The sequence below is a fragment of the Podarcis pityusensis genome (genome assembly GCF_964106645.2).
Source record: "Podarcis pityusensis genome assembly, chromosome: 3".
NCBI lineage: Eukaryota > Metazoa > Chordata > Lepidosauria > Squamata > Lacertidae > Podarcis > Podarcis pityusensis.
The window spans coordinates 48925872-48947690 of record NC_138026.1 but is presented as its reverse complement, the minus strand read 5'-3'; the positions used below and the strand labels follow the sequence as shown (position 1 = coordinate 48947690).

The window sequence follows — 21819 nt, the reverse complement described above, 5'->3', positions numbered from 1 at the left end:
TATTATTATTTTGCCCCTGGTTTCTATAAAAGCAGACCCGGAGCGGCAGAATCTCAGGGAGAGGGCGCTTCTCTCTTGCCCGCAGGCTTCCTACAAACCGGAACTGTTCCATAGCTGACCTCTGAGACTTGCCGGCGCCCAGCAAAGCCACCCTTCCCTGGAAAAGGCTTCCCTCTCCCAGCCCTCCTCTGCGCTCCTCCAGAAAACATTTCTGCAAGGAAAGTGTCCATCCAAGCTAGGTTAATGGAAAGCAATCGGCACATGTTCAGAGGCACTCTTGTTTTGCACACACCGATTTTCAGTTTCCCCTCTTCAATTCCCTTTGCTGCTGGCTGTTCCGCATTCACCGCTCTCCTTTAGTGACCTGAAAGCATGAGCCGCTCTCTTTCTCTGCACCCCAGACCCCACTATATATTATCCAGGTCTACGTCGATGAATTTTCACAACGCATAGAACCTCTGTAGCCTTTTCCTTTGAATAAATTATTATTAATAATAATTACACTGTCCAGCTATCACCATATTTAACACCTAGTAGAATCTCTCCTAAAGTAGCCTTGGGATACCAAGTTCCGTCGCCCGCTTGTTCGTCCGCTTTTGTATGCGCCTATAATTACAGATAAATTTGTCCTTGTCCATAGTTTGGACTTTCCAAGGGGGCGGGGGGAGGCTAAAGCTGTACGAGGAAACGGCTTCTCCCTCCAATGACAGTTGACAGAGGAGGGCAGTTTAAATACCACAGGGAAGACTAATTTGTGCCTGTACGTTACGCTGACGCCCAAGGCAAGTTTCAAAAAGAAGAAGAAAAGAGGCCACACGAAATTGGCTTCCGCCCCACCCCGCTCACACCAAACGCGCAAGCAAAAGCGCCCTCGACCTACGCACAGTTGTTTCTTGAAGTTACCAGACCCTCTCTCAAAATGTAAGTCTTAATGTGCCGTGCGAAGGAAGGCATAGGAACCACCCCCAGTCTTCATTAGCTTTTGCTGAATTATGGCCATCATCGGCTCATTTTGGGGGGGGGGGAGCGCGCGTCCTATTTTCTCCTCCTTTCCTGGCTTATATTTTACAGTCACCCCCCAAACAACAACAACAACAAAGTCTCGACGTTTCTGAAATGATCCGATTCCTGGAACCACCCATTGTGAGAGTTGCTTCTTTACTGTGTCCCGCACTGCAAGATTGCTTTAAGGGGGCTGCCTCTTCATATTGCCAAAGACGTTCGGAAAACTAGGAACGGATCTTTCATCTGCGCAAAGTCCGCGGAAATGCACAAGAGGCGCGAAAGACACGTGCTTTCGTACGCGGCTTCGATTCCCTACGAGAGAAGTATGGCGACACAGCCACCCCACGTCGGACAAAGCAAAAACTTCAAAGCAACGCGTACCCTGAAGAATGTTGAGAGAATTCCCCTTTTCCTTATATTTTAGCTTAGCAAGAAGACAAGCTTCCTTATCTGGAGCGTAAGAAAAGCAAAGGGGGGGAACCAATTCCCCCTTTCCGCACAATTTCTACTTTCCCTGGACTCCCACCAAACACACACAAAACAGGTGCGTATATATTAGGGTAAATCCGTTAAGCAACGAGGAACCATTCGATTCAGAAGCTATCGGAGATGTAGGCACGTTGTCTCACAGCGAGACCCAAGAGTCCTTCTGCAGCGCCTTTAAATCTAGCAAAACCTTTGGTCTATTTAGCAAAGCTGCGCTGAAAACCATAATCACGTTGACTTAGGAGTAAGATAATGGGATCCCAAGTAAACATGCCTGAGTTTGCAGGCTGATATTCTCGAGAAATCGATGCCATACTAATAAGCACCACGACCACCGCCGTTTCTAATTTAACCTCGCGAGCTGTGGTTACTCCGGTAGGCGTGGCACCTTTCGAAAGATAATTTAATCCCCAAGCCCAAAGTGAGGGGAAGAGAGACAGTTTCGGGGCTCCTATTGCCCGCCAACCCCGCGAAGTGTCATATTTCAAATACATCGGCGTTCAGGGAGCCGCGTGGCTCCAGCTAAAGACGACAACGGAGCACATGGGGGATATGCATTCAGAGATCAGGAAATGAATATAGCTATGGCTAAGGAACAAAAAAGGAAAAAGCAGCATTGCTACATCACGGCTTCAATCCTATGCATGGGCATACAACTGAAGGACGCTTACTCCTGAGTAATTTATGTATAATCTTAGTTGCAACACTACACATACGTGTGAGGACGGAGGAACCAACGATGTCACCCTCTCTAGAACTACCACCAGACTTGACATTAACCACTGGTCACACCGGCTAGGGCTGACGAGAGTTGGCGTTCAAGAGCCACTGGAAGGAAGGCAGTATGTTGGCAAGCCCCGTTTAACTCAATGGAATTTGCTTCGGATGGAAGATGCGCCAGATTGCACTGTTCACATGGTAGAGAGAGCGGGGAAATGCGATGATGGAAAAATGCCGTGCGAGAAGGGAGCATTCGTGTTCATCCAGCGATGACAAGCAGGTGAGGGAAAACAACAACCCGCAACACCACAATGCATTCATCGCCTGTCCCACTGCGTTGTGCGGCGGAGCCTGTTCACACGTTCAGGCTGCATTCACGTGCATTCGTAGCTTTCACCACCTAAGCCGAAGCGATCGATGCGGTCACCCTGTTTCAATAGGTAAGTCCGGGGCAGTGGAAACGACGGCGCTAGGGCGCTTTGACTACTCGGAGCTCCACCGGGGTGGCTCCGCGTCCGTCGGCAGCTTTTACTTTTGCCTTTTCAACGCAGGGGAGCATCTTGCAGGAGTTCCTTTTCGGAGGCTCACCGTCGAGGCATCGAAGGCGAATTTCGCTAAGCGTAACTGGGAAGAGTGATCGGCGCTAAAAGGCGGCTGCAAAAAGTTCAGGCTTCACAGGGCAAGCCAGGGCACTGTCTACTCGGAAGTAAACGCCACTCTGGCGGAGGGAGGCTTGCTCCCAGGTAAGCGCGCGCAGAATTCCACCCACCCGTCGACCAGAAAGTTAGCTGGCCTGCCGGCCGGGAGATTCTTCCGTGATTTATTGGCCAATAAATTCAGAAAACAGATGAGCGAGAATGAGTTTGACCCTGTAAACTAGTTTCGGGAAGAACGCAATAAAGGAACCACCACTTGGCCTGCGGCGACATGGAAGATAGCTAGCTTAAAAAAGGGCGGGGGGAGTCGTGTTGATGCCTTCCGGCTGGCCAGCACTAGGAACAGGGGTTGGAGATGGAAAGAGGCAGAATCAAGAGGCGGATAAGGGGAAAGGTAGGCTAGCACTGGCTGGGAGGGGTGGTCCCCCAACCCGTCCTGGTCTGTGATTAATCCGCCCAAAGCGGGGGTACTAAGCGTAGATCAGAGATTCTCTGGAAAGAAGATGGTGTGGGCTCTATACAGTTCAAACCTCTAAGGTTTTGTTTTAACAATATACTTGATTTTGCAAGCGCCTAATACAACCCGCAATACAGCAGCAGAATTAACTCCAGCAGCCCCTAGGCCGGCAAATGAAAAAGCAAACTCTTGGAACTACGGTAATCTACATCCCCACCCAGCTTCCTTTTCCTTCAATAGTTGAAGGAAATGCGAGTCGAGTTCGTGTCTATGGTTGATATCAATCTCAACAGGCTATGTTGCATCAGAATTCCTAAAGGGAGAGTATGCAGAACACTGGGGGGTGGGGTGGGAATACAGAATAAAATTGGGGTGGGAAGCCTGTTAGCCTGCAGTCCTACAAACATACACTGGGCATCAACTTACTTCCGCATAAGCATGCATGGACCAAGGGGGGCAGGAAGGGGCAGCTGCCCCCCCTAACCAATACAAATCAATAAAAATACATAGCTAACTGAGGTTCTGCCTACCTAACAAAAGGCCTGCCCTCCCCCCAACAAAAATCCTGGCTATGCCCATGTAAGCATGTACAAGTCTGTGATGTTTGGATGGCATTTTTGAACCCAACCGCAGGATCTGAAAGGCTGTGCCAGAAATAGGAGTACAGGGGTATATCATCTGCATGTAATTCTTCTATACAGTGGTACCTCAGGTTAAGTACTTAATTAATTCCGGAGGTCCGTTCTTAACCTGAAACTGTTCGTAACCTGAAGCACCACTTTAGCTAATGGGGCCTTCTGCTGCCGCCACGCCACCAGAGCCCGATTTCTGTTCTTATCCTGAAGCAAAGTTCTTAACCTGAGGTACTATTTCTGGGTTAGCAGGGTCTGTAACCTGAAGCATATGTAACCTGAAGTGTATGTAACCCGAGGTCCCACTGTATAAGATAAAAGGTTTTCTGAAATAGGACACCATCAACAAGCCACTATTAACACTTTTTATGTTGCATTTTATTAGTACTAATGTTGGGCAGGCAGTAAATTATTCTTGTGAAGAACACAGAATCACAGAACTGTGGAGCTGGAAGGGACAACAAAGGTCATCTAGTCCAACCCCCTGCAACGCAGAAATCTTTTTGCCCAATGTGGGGCTTGAACTCACCACCTTGAGACTCTCATGCTCTACTGATCGAGCTATCCCAGTTTTTCAATAAGCATACACTACTTTAGACTTATGGGTAAAGTTAACTGTAAGGTTGCAAACCTCAGTACACCTACAAGAGATTAACCCTCTTAAGGATGCTGAGAAGGGGATTGTGATGGCTTCTCAAGTTTGGCTCTGCCTCTTCTTCCGAGGGGGAGTGGTACTGTGCATCTTTAAATACTTCCTGGGAAGTAATTATTGGTAAAATAAAGAAGCGTATGTTAAACTAGGCTACAGAAATTACTGGCTATTATGACTAACTTTTATTTGTATTCAGCTGGCACCTAATTTAGGTAACTGGCTGCCAAGCCTTGGAAAAATCGGGGTACATTTTAATGATGCTTTTCCTCAGGGAAACTAGGCTCAATCAGTTTAGGAAAGATGTTCTCAGTTCCAGTCACCCATGGGCAAACTAGCACAGTCACAAAATGGGGTGGCAAGAGGAATAAAGAGGACTAACCTGGACTTGAAGAGGCTTCCCAGAATGATTTCATAGTCTTCTGAGGCACCTGGAAATCAGAGAGCTGCAGTCACTACTATGCTAATTCTACCAGAGCACTGTATTTAATTATCTGTTCTCCAGTTTAATGGCTCATTAGAAGGCCATAAAATGTCTGTTCTTGACTCTATGAAGTGACCTGTAAACTTTTAACAGGTTGCGATTTACCTAGCTCATCACAACCACAATGGGATAACCAGGTGGTGTTCTAATCAGTCTAATGCACTGAGGGGAGAAAGACACCCACATTTTTATGAAAAGTGTTCTTTAACTGATCGCTTCCACAAGCAAGATACCTAATGGTAACTGGATAACACAATGCGTTGTTCAATTAATAATGGCAGAAGCAGCTCAAAGTCTATGGGTTGCCGGATGTAGCATTCAGGCAGCACATGTTATATGCAATATAAAATTAATGTCATTGTTTAGCCACAGTCATGATGAACATATATAAAATAACCCAGACAAATGCAAATAAACCGTAGTTGTAACAAACTTAAAGGCATGTCACATTTCTCTGTTACAAATGAAAATCCTACCAGCCATTTTCCTTCAGAGCTTGTTCCTACAGACGTTAAGCAAAAACTTTGCTTCGATAAACTGAAGGTGTCACATTTTGTTTTTAAACTGTTTAGTGCTTGCATGTTGGGTGTCTAAAAAGAGCGAACTTATTACCTGGGTTATGCATGTAGATTAGGTTACATTCCAACAATCCATTTCTGAGTTTTCTGGACTGTCCAGAAGCCAGCTATGTAATGACTACTCCAATAACTGTGTCTCCCTTCCAATTGATAGTTTAACACATGCCAAAAGTACTTCACCACTTCCTTTTGTTTTATTACAGCTTTCTTATCAGTACCTCCCCACCCCACTCCCGGCAAAATTCCAGAGTCACTCCTTATTTGAAAGATAAGTCATGCAAAATACTGCAAGCTACAAGAATTCATGTAGTAATTAAGATTTAATTTTGTATAAGCTTGTTGAATTATTAAGGTTGAAATTTTTCTATTCCATCAGGCTTATGAAGTCAATTAAGAATACACTTTTTCCATTATAGCTATCTGCTTTCTGATTTTTAATTATTTTATATTGTTTTCACTGTATGTTCTAATGCATAATTGTTATAAACCGCTCTGATGTTTTTGTGAATAGCAACATATATAGTTATTGAAATATATACATTCATAATTAAATTACACTGTAATACTATATTGAGATAAAGTACCGCACCATATAAACAATTGTACAATTTAAACTACAACACTGGAACAGCTTTAAAATTCACATGATACAAATAAGATACCTTTTGTTTCTTTAACAGACAACAGCTGTCTTGGACTGGAGCATATTTCAGTGATATAATAGGTACCCATGAGTGGAGAACATTTCCCTGCTCCCTCTTACTGTTACAAGATTGACACTGTACAGCACATTTCTTCAGTGCCTTGTGATTTTCTTTAAGCCACCATTTTTATTACTCTTAGAACCAAAAGGACTTCACTATATAACATTTACAAGGCAAACATACAGTACTTGGCTTTTACCTTGACGAATTCAATGCAAGCTCCCATTTCTCATGAAAAATACCTCAGTTTCATGTAGCAGGTAGGAAGTCCATTTTTCCATAATTAAAAGGGAATCAAAACATCAAGAAACAGAAAGTTTGCTAAATAATAATGGATACTTACAGAATTTTGGGGCTGCTGGGTTTCTTTTAATTGTGAGCTAACCCTCCCAGTGTAAGTTACCTGAGGGAAAATACAATTCCTGAGGTAATGATTTTACCAAGTTTCACCCAAAGCTTCTAGTCCAGGCAAATTCCATCTGCCCTCCTGCCCCTGCACTATCCTTTGCAGGCAGCAGTATGCTTTGGTATTGCGTGATATTATGTAGATCAATAGGCTAGCATAATCCCCAGCACTAGCACAGGAGTTTCAGAAAGCAAGTCAATAAGGTGGGGGGTGGTACAAAAGAGATGTGTGTTGGCAAATGCAGATTCCTTGGTCTCAGCAAGTGCTGCACCACAATGGGATGGATCTACTGCAATTTCATATTGTTTCTCCAACCCTTTAGTGAGAATTAGTTTCTCACAGAAACTAATAACTTAGAAAGGATAATGAACAAAGATCTTCATTGTGTTATTGGGCAATGGAGAACTAGGCAACCTATTCAGACAAGCACATCCACAGCTTTCCTGAAAAATCCAAGCTATATTCTGTCCATTAGTATAGTAATAAGTATGTTTGGGGACACAGTCAAATTCAAGATATTGATGATATTATAAATTTTGCTCAAGAGAACCCAGAGCTTTGTCAGCAAAATGTTTCCCTGACACTTGGACAAGAGATGGTAAAGTGTTACATCAAATCGTGTCATATGTTTAGATGCTTTGCCATTTCAATTATACATATTTGAAACTTCATTTTTATGTCATTTTAATCTGATATTTTTGAAACTTGTATATTAAGCACCTGTATTAGGCACTCTTCCTCTGCCACCAAAGGCAATTGAAAAATAGAAAGTTATGGTTTTTAACAGATGCTCTGCCCTAAAATTTAATTCAACATGAGACAACATGAACAATGTAATATTATATATAAGTTCTGAAAAGCTATTATTCTTTAATTTTCCTAAAAATATGTGCTAAAGAAAAAGTTTAATTTTTCACATTTTAAAAATGGAGATTGGTAAGAATCAAATGAGACAAATAAAACAGTAATGAAAAGTGAGGAAAGAATGTGAATTTATTTAAATACATCATAATACAAACACCCCGGTCCATGTTTCAGACCTTGTTTTAGTTCGTTATGGTCATGTTATATTGTATTTGTCTTGCAGCTCATTTCCCCCCACTTCTACTCCTAGATGGAAATTCTTCAGTTAAGCTATCTAAAATGTACATAAACACTTATTATTTCTATTATTTGTATGAATGTAATTCTTCTTTTAAAGGCTAAAATGAAAGCTGGAAGGTTTCCTTTTAAAAATACATTTCATTGAAAATGAATTTTAGTGCTTGAATAAATTCTGCTAAGAGGAATTTGAAATACATGAAAATATTTGTTTAGGTCTTTAGATTAAAATGGAAAATAAACTCCAGTTGTAAAATGTTTAGAATAACATGCAGTAAAGCCACCCCAAACCGGAAACTATTTGTTACATTTGTTTTCTAAAACATTTTTTTTAAAGAAAAGAAAAAGAAAACTGTCTTCTAATGAACGATAGTAATAGAAGCAACATTACAGGTTCAAGGACCTGGTTTTATTATATGCAGTACAATCCTATATATGTTGACTCAAACATATGCCCCACTAAATTAAATGAAAGTTACTCATAGGGAAGTATGTACTTTATAGAACTGAAGCCTTAATGATCCACGTAACTAAGCAAATATGCATTTTACCAACTGCATTTTAAAGCAGCTTTCCACAAATCAGATAACTAAAAAAGAAGTTATGGGATTATTTTACCCTTTAATTATATTACGGTCCTATGAAAAGAAATTAAAGCCTATTCAAAACTGACAAAATAGGTGAAAAATATATAAATTTTTTGCTTATTTTTTCTCTAAACATTGAGAAATCATTGTAGGCCAGTTTATGATTAAGGCAAACATGTGGTTTAAACAACAGAGATAGTTATGCTAATGCTTAAATATTCCTTTCTCAATTATAATAGAATTTAAACATACTTCATTTAAACTGGACTGGACTGTAACCTTTGTTCAGATCAGAATCCATGGGATTTCCTTTACCAAAATTAATCAGGGTAAGATTTTAGGTTTTATCTTTTTTGTGTTAAATCTTGAGTTTGATTTTTTGTCACCTCTCTTTCTTGTTAAGGTATTAAAATTATTCAGATAGATTAAGCCAAGTGAAACTACAGTTTGAAATTAGCATAGTTAAGAGAACCAATCCATTTATAAAGTTCATTAATTTCAATATATATGCAGTCAAATACAATCTGTTTTATTGATATTGAGAGATCCATATCTCAGGAATATATGCACTAGCATCAATGAGACTATTTATACCACCAGAGCCAAAAGGGTGACTTAATTTATTTATCAAATCAACATTTGTTAGCATTACATAGTTTAGTCCATTTATAGCACTCCATTCCAATTTACTTAATGAGAGGCTAAAACTGGATTCAGTTATATTAGTGTAGCTGCATAGTCACAAACACCGATTGCTATTTTAAAGTAGAACTCAATGAGCAACAACTTACCCCTCTCTTTATCTCTTTTCCAATGTCTATTCAAAACATACACCTAAATTTATTGGATACCTTAATGAAAAGAAATCAAGGGCCTTCCACTTTTTAATGATTTTCTAAACAGCCTTTAAATTAACATTTAACAATTAGTCAATCAAATACGCAACTAGTCAATCAAATACATAACTGCATTAAGTTTCCATCTGATTTTACAAGAACTGAACCAATTTTATTTAAGCCCATGGCATAGTCTCAAGAGAAGACACATTTAAAAAGAGTTGCTTCTGGTATTTTATTATTAGTAAATGGTCGTATTTATATTGACTTGGTATGCATGTGCAGTAAACCCCAACATATGAAGAATAATATTGATTTCTTGTCTAATCAGCTAGGCATGATAATTATAAGACCTGGCTTATCTTGTAATTACAGTATATTCAAATATTATTACCCATGATTAGAAAATGAGCCTATTATTATCTTGATAACTGTATATTTTTGTACTCTTGTGAACCTTTGTCTATGTGGTCTGCCACAAATATTGTTAACTCATTTATTTGAGAAGTTAAACATCAAGCTAATTTTTTTAAAAAGTTATCCTAGCACTTGATGACTGTTCTAGGTATTAATGGAAACAAGGAAACAAACTCAACAAAAACATACTGATTTTTATGTATATTCATTAACCAAGTGGCAACATTTTAACAAGGTTAGGTAATATTGTATAAATGCAGGATTAAGATGTCTCCATTAAATTTACACATTTTCAGTTGTCATGAACAAAAATGAAGCCACTGAAAAGAAAAATTAGTAACTTACATTCGCATAGCTTAAGTTTAATGCAGATCTTGCAAACAACTGAAGTTCATATTTAAAAACTCTTTTTAATGCAAACTATTATAAATAAAAACACATCCTCCCCCCCCCCCAGTTTAGTGATAGGTGGTTGGTGTGTTTTACAAAACACATACTCGCATTATTCTGTGCAGATTTTTAATTTGTTTAATGATACTGTATTTAGAATCTGACAATTAAAGGTGAGCAATGAGAGACTAAGTTTAGAAAGTAATTCAAGTCATAGTGGATGGCTTATTGTAATATGCAGTAATAATGGGAATCTTTTATTTGACTGAAGGAAAACAGCAATTTGAGAGCTGTACCAGTGTTTTAGCAGGCTCACAAAGTCTGTGGCACTCAAAGACTAACAGATTGATTGAGGCCCAAGCTTTTGTGGACAAGGACCTATTTTAATCCTGAAGCTACCAATTAGGGGTAAAACATAACAATTCACTCAACAAAACATTTTTTTTTTTTAGTACTAGTGTGCTAAAAGTTTAAGATCTTAGTTCAGCTTGTTTAAACTGTGACAAGACATGTGCTGTAATGATGAAATCAGTAAATACATGGTTACATTAACATTTAGAGATTGTATCTATTTAGAGGTAATTTACCATTAAAATAGCAATACTAAAGCTCACACACTGCTATGTAAGATATGAACAAGTTCATTACACTTAGCCTTGAGTTGTAAATACCTATTACTTCAAAACCTGTAAAACAACCTGCATTTCTCATTTAAGGCTGACATGATACATTTCTTTTCTGTATAGTTAAGTTTTTGTTCTAGCATGAGGCAAAGTTAAATCTGATTGCTTGAAAATGAGCTGTGTGACCTTTGTCTTGGTTTGTCACCTTTGGCCTTTAATTTGAGGACCCTGAATATCAATTCATTCTATTTTTAGAAACATGATTTCAAGCAGTCATGTGTTAAATATTAATATTTTAAAATGGAAAGAGAACACAAACTGTAGTGAACTGCATGGAGTGTTTTTCATGGAAAAAAATGAAATACCCCATTTATTCATTTATTCTGCTTGTTTCTCTAAGAGCTTCTCCACCAAAATACATTATGCTCTGCTTCACAATATTTAAGCTAATAATAATAATACACGTAATTCTGCTGAAACTTTTACGTAGACCTCACCCAACGGGTTTGTTAAGGATCAGACCTGCAATGTAAGCTTTCATAATAGACTAAGTTTTGAGAGTTTGAAAGGCTATCTACCCTCCCTAAAATCTATTGCCACCATAGGGCTTTAGTTTGCTAGATTAAAACAATTCTAAGGTGGCCGTTCTTATGATAAGTTATTATCAATATAGAAGGGTCACAGTATTCAACACCCAAGTATAAAGCACAATACACGAGGCAGACATACCTGCTTTTTGCAAAACCACCCTTATACAATTTGTTAAATATATAATAAGGGAATAAAATGAAAGATACAGTGACTTACTCTAATAATGCTATCATTTCAGAACTTGAGGATGTTTGCAATTGGATTTCATAATGATCAAGATGGCTGTCTTGCTTCAGCACTCCGGTCAGCGACATCATACAGCGTCATGTCACAGGAGGGGCTATTGTGTAAATGCATATCCTCCAAAATTTTTGCAAACCATAACTAGCTTTATAAATTTGGTGAACTAACATTGAAGTCCAACAATAAATATATTGGGGAAACTGTAATGATGTTTCTGCTTAATTCATTGGGAGCAATTGCATACTAGGACAGCTTTAAAATCTTTAAAATGGCTCCAGAAACTGCCATCTAGTAACAAATACTGTATACAGTGAGATCTGGTATGTATCAAAGCGATCAGGCAAAATGATGACTTTGCCACATTTTCCTAAACCATACAATTTAAAACTAAACCAAATAATTATGCGCAATGCTTAGCTCTTTATACCTCATTTTTCCACTCAAGAGATGTGCTCTGAGGATACTGTTTACATGGGAGCACTTCATTCTGTCAGTAGCAATAGTGACGGATTTTAATCCTGACACAAGCCTTTTTTATTTTAATACATCACATTTTTATTCCAGCCTTTTAGTTCATTAAAAAAAAATCCTTTTTTAATATGCACTTCGCAAGCATGTTAAGATGCTCATTTCTGCAGATTTGGTTTTCACACCTTGTAGTATGGCTGCAAGGGGGTAATCTTAAGCAGCAAAATATAAAAAGCCTTTCTATTAAGACAGTTCTTTCACAGTAAATTACGAGAGCCAAAAATATAAGATCACAACAGTGTTTTTAATGTACATTTTTGGTCAATATGGCTACTCTTGTAGAGACAATGTATTTAACTAACATTGGCTCCAGATTCAATATAACTAAAAATGAGTCATTTCCCAAATAGTGTCAGGTGTCCCTGCTTCATTAAATAATAATAGAATGGCCCAACCACCTGATTTCTATTTACTGTAGTGCTAACTACTTGACATTTTATCAGTAGCTTATTCTCAGTGACCAATGGCTTTGCTTGATTAAAATTAATTTGTTTGATTGACATTTCTGAAATTAAGCAGAACTGTTCCTGAAGACTATTTAGACAATGCAAATTTAAGGTGCTCCTAATTTTGATAATAGCCCTTTTAGGCTTATTTTTAATGGGCAATATAGCTCTTCTGAAAGGGGAAGATGTTTTGATAAAAGGATATGTACGGTATATTAGGCTGTATCTAGTTTTCAAAAGAAAAGAGTAAAGCATATGTAAAACTCTACTATACACCATCAATCATTCAGCTTATATTTTTTAATAATCTAGATAAATATATATTATTGCTGCTGCAAGTGTCTTGAAACATATTAGCTAAAACACCTTAAGAAGGTAGTTCAAATTCAGTTTTGACTTGATTTTGTTGTTCTTCAGGTTTACTAGAACTTACCTTTACACGACTTTAATGGCCAGGGAACTTTTAATTAGAGTCTCTCAGGAGCCTAAACCACTGAGATGGAAGACAGCCTACTTAAATACTTTAAATGTATTGTGGGATATATTAAGTTACCTTTTGTTTCCAAATGGAAAAGCAAACCTTTTCCTGACTAGAGGAATACAGAAATCCAGCGCGCCCTACCCCTAGTACAAAGCACTCCCGTTTATGCCCACCAGACCAATTTAACTAGATTTCTTTTTTCAGTATGAGAAAAGCAGGCAACAGAGCTTATATAATTTTAGGTTCTTTATTTTCCCTTTCATTACATGCCATCAATACATCCAGTTTCACAAGGAGTTTAGAATCATTGCTACATAGTATTGCAACAACTTAACAGAAGAAGAAGAAGAAAAAATAGCAACACTGGGAGCGATGGGGGCAGGCGCGGGGGGGGGGGGAGGAAGGAAAGAATTAAGGGGGGGGAAGCAACAAAGAAACAACGTAAGACCAAGGATTTCATTTTCTACTGCATGAAACAGTTCAAAATGGCGGCCTATTACTTACATTTTACAATCCTAGTGAGGACCCCGATTTACACAAATGATCAAGCATCGACCTGCCTTTCACCCTCACTTCCCCTATAAAAGCCACAAAGCGTAGTTACGAAGGTGCATTTGTTTTGCTTTTTTTTTTAAAAAAAGAACCAAAACCAACAAGACGCTTAGGGCACAAAGTCGATGCAAAGGCCAGTCCCATCCTCTCTGCTCTTGCAGTCAGTTTTTAAAAGGCTCACGCCCTGCGGTGCTTAGCAAAACAATATAAGCTGCTGCCCATCTCGCTTCTCTTCCTCCGCTTGCATCCCCACCACCTTCGCAGCGTAAGGCTCTCTCCTCCGAAGGGCTGGGCGGCGGTTCTTCCCTTAACATCCCACCCCCCCTCCCCCTGCATCTCCTCCCACCCCGCTCAGATTATTTCCTTGGTGGCTTTTTGGAGATACAAAGAAGATCTACTTGCAACAAGGGGGAGAGGGGAGTGGCGAGGCAAAGGGACGGCAGGGTTGGGGGGGGGGGAGAAGAGAGAGAAGAGGAGAAGACGCGGCGCCCCCTGGCGTTCACTTGCGGCACCATTACCTGGCTTCCAAAGAGAAAGAAGAGAACCTTGGCGCAAGCGAGTTAATGCATTCAAATGCACGTTGGCGATACAGGCTTTGGCTTCGTGGCTGCAGACCACACATACGTGTATATATATAATGCGTGTGTGTGCGTGTGGCTGTGCGTGTAATCAGTGCTAAGCTAAACATGATATAGCTTAGGGCCTCATTCTCTTGGCCCCCCCCCCAAAAAAAAAATTTAAGGGGCAAAAAAACCTGGATGTACATTTCTAAAATATAAGATAAAAAAGAAATAAAATGAAAACTACATACAGCAACAGCGTTTTGTGTTGTGTAGGTTCCTATTTGTTATGTGCAAATGGTTTTAGATACCTATTAGGTCCATAAATTACCATATATTCAATACACAAAAAACAGCGACAATTTGTTGTTGACAATGGACAGCTGGACATATAAAGGGCCCCATTACTTTCAGTAGCTTAGGGCCTCATCAAACCTAAATCCGGCCCTGGTGTGGATGGGTGTAATTATTATTTATATATGGTTCATATATATTCTCTCTGCTTGGTCTTTACACACACACACACACACACACACACACACACGAGTCTTTAAAGACCAAGCGGGACTCCACGACTGCCTTCAGGGCGTTTGAGGGCTGACAGGAGAAGTCCTATGATAAATCATCTAATATAGGTGTGAACCCGGAAGTGCACCCACCTCTCCAGCATCCCAGTGGCCACCCAGGAACACAAGGCTCGCTCCTGCCAACAACTTTTCTTTCCAAGGAGGGGGGTGGGGTGGGACACACCGCCTCGCGCGCACCCTCCTTCCCTCCCTCCCTCCCTCCGCGCTCCGGCGTCCTTGTCCCCGCCCCCTTGCCGTGTGAGGGGCGCCCGGGAGGCGAAGGGCTTGCTTACCTCCCGCGCGCCATGGTTGCTCGGCCGAGTAGGGTTGGGCTTCTGCTGCTTGGCCGTGAAAGATGGAAGAGAGGAGGAGGAGCAGCGAGGGGAGGGGAGGAGGAGGAGGAGGAGGCTGAGAGGAAAGAGCGGCGCTCGCTGGCTGCAGCCGAGCGGGAGCAACGACGCTGAGGCGGCGCAGCTGCAGCAGCCGCTGTTTTGCCGCCGCCGCGGGCGCACACCTGCTGAAGCCCTCCCACGCGCGCGCGCGCGCCCCCCCCCCCCGGCCTCGCCGACGAGAGCGGAGGCGCCTTTCGCCCGGCCGCGCATCTTCCCTGCTCTGCCTCTGCGCACCACGCCTCCCCCACCCCCAGGCAGCTTTCCCTCTCGTTCGCCCGTGGCCCGGCTCGGGGGCAAGGGGGTTATTTTAGACCCCAAGTTTAGGGAAATGTTTAATGCTGTATTGCGTTTTTAATATTTGGTTGGGAGCCGCCCAGAGTGGCTGGGGAAACCCAGCCAGGTGGGCCGCGTATAAATAATAAATTGTTATTGTTATTGTTACACTCCTCCTCCATCTTAAGGTGGTCCTCGTGAATTACTTCGGAATGGGGTGAGGCAACCCCTCTGAGGAGGTTCTGGACTTGTACCTGGATTCATAACCAGGATTTATGCTGGGGGAGCAGGCTTTATGTTGGGGGGAGGAGTGTAACAATAACAATAATAATTTATTATTTATACCCAGCCCATCTGGCCACTCTGGGTGGCTCCCAACCAAATATTAAAAACAATACACAACCTCAGTTAAGTATCTTGTATTGCTTTACTTGATTTTTTTTTGGGGGGGGGGAGCAGCTTGGCTACACCCATGGTAGCTACTTGAGCACCGCTTCCCACTTAAGTAGAAATTAGCTTTGGGGACAGTGCTATACTTTAGAAAGATGTATATGCCGCTTAATATAGATAGATGTTTTTATTTGGAGCAGCCTTTCCCAACCTGGTGCCCTCCAGATGTTTAGTAGTACTTCTCTGATCAGCTGCCTCTAGTGCTGGCTGGGGTTGATGGAAGATGTAGTACAAAACACCTGGAGAGCACCAGGTTGGTAAAAGGTGATTCAGAGATGAGATATGTGGGTGGCGCTGTAGTGTAAACCATCAGAAGGTCGGCGGTTTGAATCCCTGCAATGGGGTGAGCTCCCATTGCTCAGTCCCTGCTCCTCCCAACCTAGCAGTTTGAAAGCACACAGTGCAAGTAGATAAACAGGTACCGCTCCGGCGGGAAGGTAAACGGCGTTTCTGTGCGCTGCTCTGGTTCGCCAGAAGTGGCTTAGTCATGCTGGCCACATAACGCGGAAGCTGTACGCCGGCTCCCTCGGCCAATAAAGCAAGATGAGCGCCGCAACCCCAAAGTCGTCCGCATCTGGACCTAATGGTCAGGGGTCCCTTTACCTTTGCATGTTTAATATCACCAAGTTACAACTCCCCCCAGTTGAAATGCATGACTCCCTTGCAATTTCTGATAATTGGTCTTTATCTCCAGTCCCTGGAATGGCATTCCTGGACCTGCTAATTTCCAAGCATGGCTGGAATAGAAATGCAACACCAAGCATGCATCTAGTATGCTTTCCCCTGATTTCTCAAAGCATGTAATGTGCTTTCCTCAGTTCTCATTCTTTCCTGTTTATGTTTGTTTGGATGATTAGATCCTGTTGACCACAGAGAAATGAGGGGTGCTGGGATGCCTCATCAGAACTGAGCTTGACTATGCAATTTAAGGCTATATTTACTATCTCCATGCAGTGGCAGACCTACCTTTTTGTGGCCCTGAGGCTTAAAATGTCAAGGGGGTCCCTTCACAACCAGTAATGAGGTCTGGGTAACCACTGTTACCTTCTTCAATGGGGTTGTTTGCAACATCTGTGTTACTGACTCTCAAACTTTGGGACATACAACAAAAAATCAATTTGAGTTGTGTGACTCACATTGGGTCTACTAAACCCAAAATGTTAAGCAATGTGGACAAAAGTTGCTTCTGGGCTCCTCTGAGATTAGGGACCTTGAATATTAAGCTTCATTAGTTTCATAGTAGATCCACCCCTCTCTCCAGGGACAACATTTAGAGAAGGCAATAAAGGATTACCTCTGATTATTTATCAGGATTTTATTATTTCATAGGGTTGGAACTAGATTGTCTCTTCTATGCACAGAATGGCTTTTTGTGTCCACAGAACTAAAGTTCATCAAAGGCAAAAGGGAGAGGAGTCCCTTTCCATGGATTCCCCTTGCAGCAAGCACCACTTCCCACACTGCTCTGGGCAAACTACTAACCCTCTGGAAAAACTGCAGATGAAAAGAGGGATCAACAAAAATCACCTCTGTACTTTTTTCAGGTGGCTTCTGTTTGCAAGAACTCTGCATCCAACTCATGGTCTCTTATTAAGTAACCACATCAAATGTTCTTGATGTACACTTGAGTTTGTATTTAAATCAGGAGCAGGGCCTTGAACTAGCTTGAGAATCTTGCCCTCTGCCCTATTGAAATTACTGTGCCAACTCTCTATGGTGATCTGAAATCCTACATATCTGAGCTGATCGCCCCCCCCCCAGCAACTCTTCACAATTAATAAAGTCATAAATTCAAGGCATAAAACACAGGCTTGATGATGCCCCATGCCACTTCAGTCAAGGGATTCTTGGTATGAGAGTCTGAAAGAGATCAGAATAACTTCCACTGCTAGTTTCTGAACTTAACTTCTCATGCTTTGTGCTGGTAAAAAGCTGGTTACATATAGACTCATAGTTTCAGCCATAATAGCAATCACTTGTAACTAGTGATGCCTTGGGGGTGGGGAGGCATGGCAATGGAGAAGACAACTTGCACAGAAATGTGCCATGAAGGATTTGCCTTGATGGAAGATGTAGTACAAAACACCTGGAGAGCACCAGGTTGGTAAAAGGTGATTCAGAGATGAGATATGTGGGTGGCGCTGTAGTGTAAACCATCAGAAGGTCGGCGGTTTGAATCCCTGCAATGGGGTGAGCTCCCATTGCTCAGTCCCTGCTCCTCCCAACCTAGCAGTTTGAAAGCACACAGTGCAAGTAGATAAACAGGTACCGCTCCGGCGGGAAGGTAAACGGCGTTTCTGTGCGCTGCTCTGGTTCGCCAGAAGTGGCTTAGTCATGCTGGCCACATAACGCGGAAGCTGTACGCCGGCTCCCTCGGCCAATAAAGCAAGATGAGCGCCGCAACCCCAAAGTCGTCCGCATCTGGACCTAATGGTCAGGGGTCCCTTTACCTTTGCATGTTTAATATCACCAAGTTACAACTCCCCCCAGTTGAAATGCATGACTCCCTTGCAATTTCTGATAATTGGTCTTTATCTCCAGTCCCTGGAATGGCATTCCTGGACCTGCTAATTTCCAAGCATGGCTGGAATAGAAATGCAACACCAAGCATGCATCTAGTATGCTTTCCCCTGATTTCTCAAAGCATGTAATGTGCTTTCCTCAGTTCTCATTCTTTCCTCTGTTTATGTTTGTTTGGATGATTAGATCCTGTTGACCACAGAGAAATGAGGGGTGCTGGGATGCCTCATCAGAACTGAGCTTGACTATGCAATTTAAGGCTATATTTACTATCTCCATGCAGTGGCAGACCTACCTTTTTGTGGCCCTGAGGCTTAAAATGTCAAGGGGGTCCCTTCACAACCAGTAATGAGGTCTGGGTAACCACTGTTACCTTCTTCAATGGGGTTGTTTGCAACATCTGTGTTACTGACTCTCAAACTTTGGGACATACAACAAAAAATCAATTTGAGTTGTGTGACTCACATTGGGTCTACTAAACCCAAAATGTTAAGCAATGTGGACAAAAGTTGCTTCTGGGCTCCTCTGAGATTAGGGACCTTGAATATTAAGCTTCATTAGTTTCATAGTAGATCCACCCCTCTCTCCAGGGACAACATTTAGAGAAGGCAATAAAGGATTACCTCTGATTATTTATCAGGATTTTATTATTTCATAGGGTTGGAACTAGATTGTCTCTTCTATGCACAGAATGGCTTTTTGTGTCCACAGAACTAAAGTTCATCAAAGGCAAAAGGGAGAGGAGTCCCTTTCCATGGATTCCCCTTGCAGCAAGCACCACTTCCCACACTGCTCTGGGCAAACTACTAACCCTCTGGAAAAACTGCAGATGAAAAGAGGGATCAACAAAAATCACCTCTGTACTTTTTTCAGGTGGCTTCTGTTTGCAAGAACTCTGCATCCAACTCATGGTCTCTTATTAAGTAACCACATCAAATGTTCTTGATGTACACTTGAGTTTGTATTTAAATCAGGAGCAGGGCCTTGAACTAGCTTGAGAATCTTGCCCTCTGCCCTATTGAAATTACTGTGCCAACTCTCTATGGTGATCTGAAATCCTACATATCTGAGCTGATCGCCCCCCCCTCCCCCAGCAACTCTTCACAATTAATAAAGTCATAAATTCAAGGCATAAAACACAGGCTTGATGATGCCCCATGCCACTTCAGTCAAGGGATTCTTGGTATGAGAGTCTGAAAGAGATCAGAATAACTTCCACTGCTAGTTTCTGAACTTAACTTCTCATGCTTTGTGCTGGTAAAAAGCTGGTTACATATAGACTCATAGTTTCAGCCATAATAGCAATCACTTGTAACTAGTGATGCCTTGGGGGTGGGGAGGCATGGCAATGGAGAAGACAACTTGCACAGAAATGTGCCATGAAGGATTTGCCTTTCATTGATCCAGAATGTGATGGATGGAAGGTCATATCCACACCATGGGTGCTGGAGATTGCAGCTCTGTGACCAACACACTACATTCTCTGGGATTCTTTGGGGGAAGCCATGACTTTAGAGGCACTCACTGGAGCAAAACATTTTTACTGATTTCCCTTGCAGTCTCAAGTGTCATGTACCCCACTGTTCTGGAAGGTACAGTATCCCTGAGATCATATTCTCAAGGGGTTGCAGATGGGAAAACGAATAATGGAAAATTTATTTCTTCTCATTCTCCCTGTTAAAGGTGGAATCTGCACACATTAAAAACGTTGTGAAAATGCTTTTTTAAAAAACCATTTTGAAAAATGCATTGAATTTGCTATAGCTCACAGCTGCTATCTAGTGTCACAATTGTATATTGCACTTTGCAACATATTCAAAACATTTTATTTGGAGCTGAATAGCTGAGTCCAGAGTGGACTTCCTCTGCAGGTAGGTATGGATCTAACCTATGGCTAGGCAAACCAAGGCCCGGGGGCAAGATCCAGCCCAATTGCCTTCTAAATCCGGTCCGTGGATGGTCCAGGAATCAGCATGTTTTTACATGCGTAGAATGTGTCCTTTTATTTAAAATGCAACTCTGTTTTTCTTTTTCTTTTCTTTTTTCAAAATATAGTCCAGCCTCCCACAAGGTCTGAGGGACAGTGGACCGGATCCCTGCTGAACAGGTTTGCTGACCCCTAGATTCTAACCCAATTAAGATATCTAAAATTCTGTGTATAGTTCCTTAAAACTCGCTGATATACAGAGTGGGCAAGCTTTGGTTATACTTAGTAGCCATGTGCAAATGTTGGCTTACTAAAACTAATTAATTTAATGTTCTATAATTTATATTTTTAAATCATTTTATTATATAAGAATAATAAAACTGTTTCATGCAGACAGCTTTACAGCCTGATTCAAGCAGTACAAGTGACTTGCCTTGGGGAACTTCCTGCTCAAAAATGGCTACATTGTTAGTTGGCAAGGAAAATGCATTTCAGAGCACTCAGTAATTAAGATGGGAAGTGATTATTGGGGGGTTGGGGAGAGACAGAAGGTGCCTTCTTAAGTGTCTGTGGGTGGTACACCATTGCTGGTCAATAGAATTGGCTTTGCTTTTTGTCTGAGTCATCTGCAACAGTCATTTTCTTCACTCCAAAATTATTGCAGCCATTTAAGTCAGCAGTTCTCTTCTATCTAGAGGAGTTTCCAAGGAAGATGGATGAGATGTAACAACCTTTCTTATGTCTAACTTAGCTGAAATATCACAATTCTGTAACAACAGCCTGCACACGAAACGGATGGTGCCAATTAAAGAGAACAAATAAGTTTAGTTAGGTGCTCATAAATTCAAGGCATTGATAAACAATACATGGTAGAATAAAACTTCTTTTGGTCAGTTTTGAGGACTAATAGCCAGGGCTCACAATAATGTAAAGGCTGTATTTTTTTGGGGGGGGGGGTATATCGAAGAAATTGTAGCGCAACTGCTGCACAATTTCCATAAAAATGTTGAGTGCTGCTTGATCATGTGCATGCTACTTTGCACCTTTGACAGCTGTGCGGATGGCACAGATAAACAGGGTAAATCGTTTTCTAGTGTGGAATATCATTATGGGGGAAGCTGCTGACATCTAGTCAGATATCTTATTACTTCTGTGTGTCCCCTGATTTATTTTTAGACCCCATAGATCTGCACAGCAACTTGTAATATTCTGAGTGCTGATTTCTTTTTGTTAAAAATGATTGTTTTATGAACTATAATGTTAATTTGGATGAACTTGAACTGAACTAGTTCAGAATGGTTCCTTTTGATACAGGATTTTAAAAAAACCTAGTTCCTTTAAAAAAAGAACTTTCCAACCACTTCCTGAATTACAAAGTAAAATACTATTTCAGATGTTAACGACAAGTTATAGTTTGTCATTGTGAGAACAATCCTATTAAAACCTCAGGCTCATTCTGATTGTCTTCTGCCTTATTTGAAAGTTTTCACTTCTGAATTAGGCAGTGTCAGGGAACCATGGTTTGTTCAGCATGAGGTTAGTGTAGTTACCAAACCAGG

The 21819-nt window shown here is 41.3% G+C and overlaps 1 protein-coding gene across 2 annotated transcripts in view; it reads right to left on the bottom strand.

Moving 5' to 3' along the window:
- The window catches only part of LIN28B (lin-28 homolog B), a 100829-nt gene extending 85767 nt beyond the window's left edge, over positions 1–15062 (bottom strand). The window contains exons 1-2 of one of the 2 annotated variants that reach the window (XM_080999990.1): positions 14992–15062; positions 4988–5036 (exon numbers count right to left, since the gene is read on the bottom strand). In XM_080999990.1, coding sequence (XP_080856116.1) covers positions 4988–5021 — 34 coding nt within the window. In that variant the 5' untranslated portion in view covers positions 5022–5036; positions 14992–15062. Of the gene's footprint in view, positions 1–4987; positions 5037–13524; positions 13600–14991 lie in introns of those variants that run through there. The other variant, XM_080999991.1, reaches the window with a different exon arrangement.
- Positions 15063–21819: the final 6757 nt, after the last annotated feature.